The following is a 4,416-nucleotide window of genomic DNA, read 5'->3' as shown; positions in this document are numbered from 1 at the left end:
CACTTCACATTCAATCTTTATCTCCACCCACTTCATATCATTTGGTTGCTCATATAAAGCCTTGACTCCGAGGTAGTGAAAGAACCTAGGCCATGAGGAGGTCCCTTGCTCTATAGAATAATCGTTTGATTAAAGTTAAATTTCGGGCGCATCATCTAATCACATTCCATTCAAGCATAATTCGTGGCTTGGTGGTGGCACGCCTCGCATTCAATTAAAGAAGGACCAAAAACTCCTTCAATCGGCCTACCCGGCCGAAAAGAGGGAAACAAAAGCCTGATGTATAACCTGCATATTTTTTAATTTCAATTGGACTATGTGTTAGTAAATGTAAGAGAATCAAGAATATGAATGAGACCGATGAAGAGAAATGTAGAGATATTTCAATGGTTTTTGTAGGTACAATAAAAAGTTTTCTAAACTCCATAAAACCTACCATTTTATAAATTCCTTAAGTTTTTATATTCAACATTCTCTATATATACTTTTTTCTTTTGGTAAGATTCTTTATATATATATATATATATATATATATTTAAACCCTCACTATATACTCCTAGAAATTTATGGACTTCTTAAAAATGTATGTTAAATTAGTAGGAAGCACCAACTATGTTAACTTTTTATTACCAACTAATGTGCTTGGTCTAGTGACACTAGTATTCACTTTGTTGGAGGAGGTCTCTAAGTTCAAATCTCATTGACAAAAATTGTTTAATAAAAAAACTAATTAACGTAACATACTAATTTTTTTTGTGAATGAAATGTGACACGTTACATAATAATTGCTTATTGGGTCTAAGTATCATAGCATCATTAGTCCTAAATATCATGTGTATAGTATTATTGATAAATTTATGAGGTTTAAAGTAGAAGATAAATTAAATATGGACGTACATAAATTACAATTTCCAATATGATCCTAATACCACGACACATGATGTCATTAATTCACCCATCTGATTTCTCATATTCATTTAAATAGTTTAGTTAAATTCTTTTTAAAATCCACCAATACAGTTACTAATAATGGTCAAAACTGTGGTATTAAATTTGTTCAGCAGTTACCTACCCTATCCTGACAAAATAAGCTGTATTAATTAAATTACTTCACTTTATGGAACAAGCAACCAACTTTTTCTGAACACAAAAGCACTTTCACATAACGTTACGTCCATTATTTATAGTTGGTATAAACAGCTTCTACATCTAGTTTACAACTTGTGCAGAAATTAGAAAGAGGATCGATGGGGCTTTTGGTTAATATTGTGATGATGCCCTGCCTGGAATTTTGGGGAAGGAAATGGAATTTACTAGACATAGCCACTGCAGTTGTGTTTTTCATTCTGCATTGCCTTTGTGTCATGGCACCGTTTCATTTCACGTGGCCTGCGTTTTGGGTGGCCTGTGCTCTCTATCTCGTGACGGGTTTTGGAGTGACTTTGTCTTTCCATAGAAATCTTGCTCACAAGAGTTTTCGTCTTCCGAAATGGCTCGAGTACTTGTTTGCTTACTTCGGGGTTCTCTCACTTCAGGTATGTGAATTTTAACGTTGAGCAACATAATTTTGCTACATTTTTTTGGCTATTTTTATGTGATTTGTATAAGCAGTAGATTGATTATTCTAAATACATGAGAAGTACATGTTGGTTATAACTGATGTGCTCCCCACTCTGTACCCGAGTTCGAATCTCCTTTCTTATAATTTAGATTAGATTAAAGTACATTATCTCTTTCCCACTCTGTACCAGAGTTCGAATCTCCATTTCTGTAATTTAGATTAGATTAAAGTACATTATCTCTTATATTAAAAAAGAAAAAAACCAAAAGAAGTACGGGTTTGTGTTTTGCTTGTTTGGTTTTGCAGGGAAGTCCAATAGAATGGGTGAGCTCTCACCGATATCATCACCAGTTTACTGATACTGAGAAAGATGTACATAGCCCTCGTCAAGGATTTTGGTTTAGTCACATGGGTTGGATCCTCGATAGCGGCTCTCGGTTTGGAAAAGTAAAAATACCAAACCCAACTCTCTCTCTTTCTAAAACAAATATATTTGCTTACGCTATAATTTTGCTCAAGTTCTAAATGGAAACTTTTGCAGTACGGAGGACTGAAGAACGTTGAAGATTTGAAAAGGCAAGCCTTCTATATGTTTCTTCATCGTACTTATCTTCTGCATTCGGTTGTTCTACTTGGAAGTTTACTATATGCCGCCGGTGGAGTTCCCTTCTTGGTGTGGGGGATGGTGAGATTTCTTCCTGCCTTCTTTATTTATTTACTTTTAAAAATAAAAGGCCATAAATGTTCCAACCATATTAAGGTTTTCTTGGTGGCTTTTACCAAACCATTGGAATATTTGATTGAACGTAAAGACTAAATAGTCATGAACCATACATGAATCCAATATTCAAAGCGTAGTAGAAGTGGATTGCTGACCTGTCTCTTTGAAATTTAACATAAATTTCTTTTTACATTGCAGGGTGTAAGGATGGTATGCGTTTTCCACAGTACTTTGTTAGTAAATTCAGCTGGTCACATGTGGGGTGAACAAGTATATCACACTGGTGATATGTCAAGGAACAATTGGTACATTTTGAATAAATATGGAAGTTGCGATAATTATTAAATGTTCTTCTTCATGATGAGGGATATTAAATATTTTTCTGCGATTGTACGTTTAGGTGGTTGGGTTTGTTTGCACTTGGAGAAGGATGGCACAACAATCACCATGCTTTTGATTACTCAGCTCGACAAGGTTTGGAATGGTGGCAAATTGACTTTACTTGGTATGTAATAAGATTTTTCCAACTACTTGGATTGGCAACAGATGTAAAAACACCAACTGAGTCTCAAAAGCGACGAAAGGCTTTAAACAGTGAAATGATGGCTACTTCACATTAACTTGAAAGAGTTTGAGACATAGCTACCAGTTGCCTGTCCTTCACTGTCGGTCGACTAGGCTTGCTAACTTTCTGAATATGTTACCTTGGTTTTATGTTTCAAATTAAACTAGGATTTGCAGAAGTACCTTTAGTATGTTTGGTATTTTAGATTTTCTGTACTTTCCAATGTTGTATTGTTTTGCTTGTCCTTGGTGCTCAAGTTGTCTAACTCAAACACATGGGTTATTGTAATCGGTTTAAGGAGGTGGATGATTCACCTAATGAAACTGTGAGGGCTTTCTCCAAAAATGCTATACTTTTGGTTATTCTGACACTATTCACATAAAGCAGCTAACATAAATGATTCTCAATCATGACTACTCCCTTGTTTACAATAAATATTACTAATATAAGAAGTACCACCTTGGAGTGGCCTATGCTCACCCCGATTCATATTCTCTTTAATTCTAAGTTAATAAAAATATATTATTAGAAGAAATTATAGAATGATACGATATCACCACGTCAGCTCGTGATGCTCAGGGATAGACTAAGATTTCAAAATGTCATGGGCTAATTTACCTTACGTACAAAATTATAGAAAACTCGATGGTACAAATGCATTTCATTGATAGCAACCCCTCAAAATGCATAGTACATGTAGATAGAAACTAGTAAGGAAAAAAAAAAGACAAGAAGAAGAAACAAACATGCAATGCAAAATACAAATACGAATAATACTTACATAAGTTGCACCCTTCGAGTCTTCATAGAGTTAAAATCATTAATTATTGATTCATTATCTATATTATCAGTAAATTCTCTTTCAAAATGAAGTAACATACAATCAGCAAGAAACTCATCACTTATCTTGTTCCGAAGTTGATTTTTAAAAAGTCTCATAAATGAAAATGCTCATTTTGTGGTTGTTGTAGACATAGGAAAAGTTAGCACCAAACGGATTAATCTATCAATCAAGTAGTATAGAATGTCAACTCAATTGTAAATCCTTAATTATACTTCATAAACCCTAAACAATCTCCAAAATTTCAACATCAATAAATTTAAAAAAGAAAATTAAAGAAAATAAAGGATTGAAGATTACCTTAGTTTGCTTTAAGTAAGTCTTCAAGAACATGGGTGGAAGTCTCGAAGAGAAGGGGTTGGGTAACTCAGCAAGAGAGAATGAAATGATATTAGTTTGTATTAGGGGTGGTCCCGTGTGGTGCGGGGTTAGTTTGTATTTTGTATTTTTTAAATTGGTGAGACACGTGGGGTATCAAGTATGTTTGTTAACTAATGGTATTTGGATGAGATATGGTGATCACGTGGGCAGTGGGATTATTTTAGGCCACAAAATTTCAATTCACCTAGGCTACATGTCTATGTTTTTACAACCTGGATTTAATTCTTATCTTTAAAATTAAAAAATTCAGGAAAAAAAAAAAAGAAGAAGCAATCACCTCTCTACAACGCCCCACCCCAACTACCTGCCATGGAAATCTATCAGAAGATTTTAGACTTCTTGGCTTC

At 34.3% G+C, this 4,416-nt stretch overlaps 1 protein-coding gene across 1 annotated transcript; it reads left to right on the top strand.

Moving 5' to 3' along the window:
* LOC18780081 (palmitoyl-monogalactosyldiacylglycerol delta-7 desaturase, chloroplastic) lies at positions 1,178-3,186 on the top strand. Its single transcript, XM_007212676.2, has 5 exons — positions 1,178-1,535; positions 1,868-2,008; positions 2,103-2,246; positions 2,481-2,587; positions 2,683-3,186. Exons 1-5 carry the CDS (start codon positions 1,248-1,250, stop codon positions 2,900-2,902), a joined length of 900 nt encoding a protein of 299 aa, XP_007212738.2. The 5' UTR covers positions 1,178-1,247; the 3' UTR covers positions 2,903-3,186.

Source organism: Prunus persica, chromosome G4, assembly GCF_000346465.2.
Source record: "Prunus persica cultivar Lovell chromosome G4, Prunus_persica_NCBIv2, whole genome shotgun sequence".
NCBI classification, from domain to species: Eukaryota; Viridiplantae; Streptophyta; class Magnoliopsida; order Rosales; family Rosaceae; genus Prunus; species Prunus persica.
Note: the sequence above shows the minus strand (reverse complement) of the source record. Positions and strands in the feature narration are given on the sequence as shown.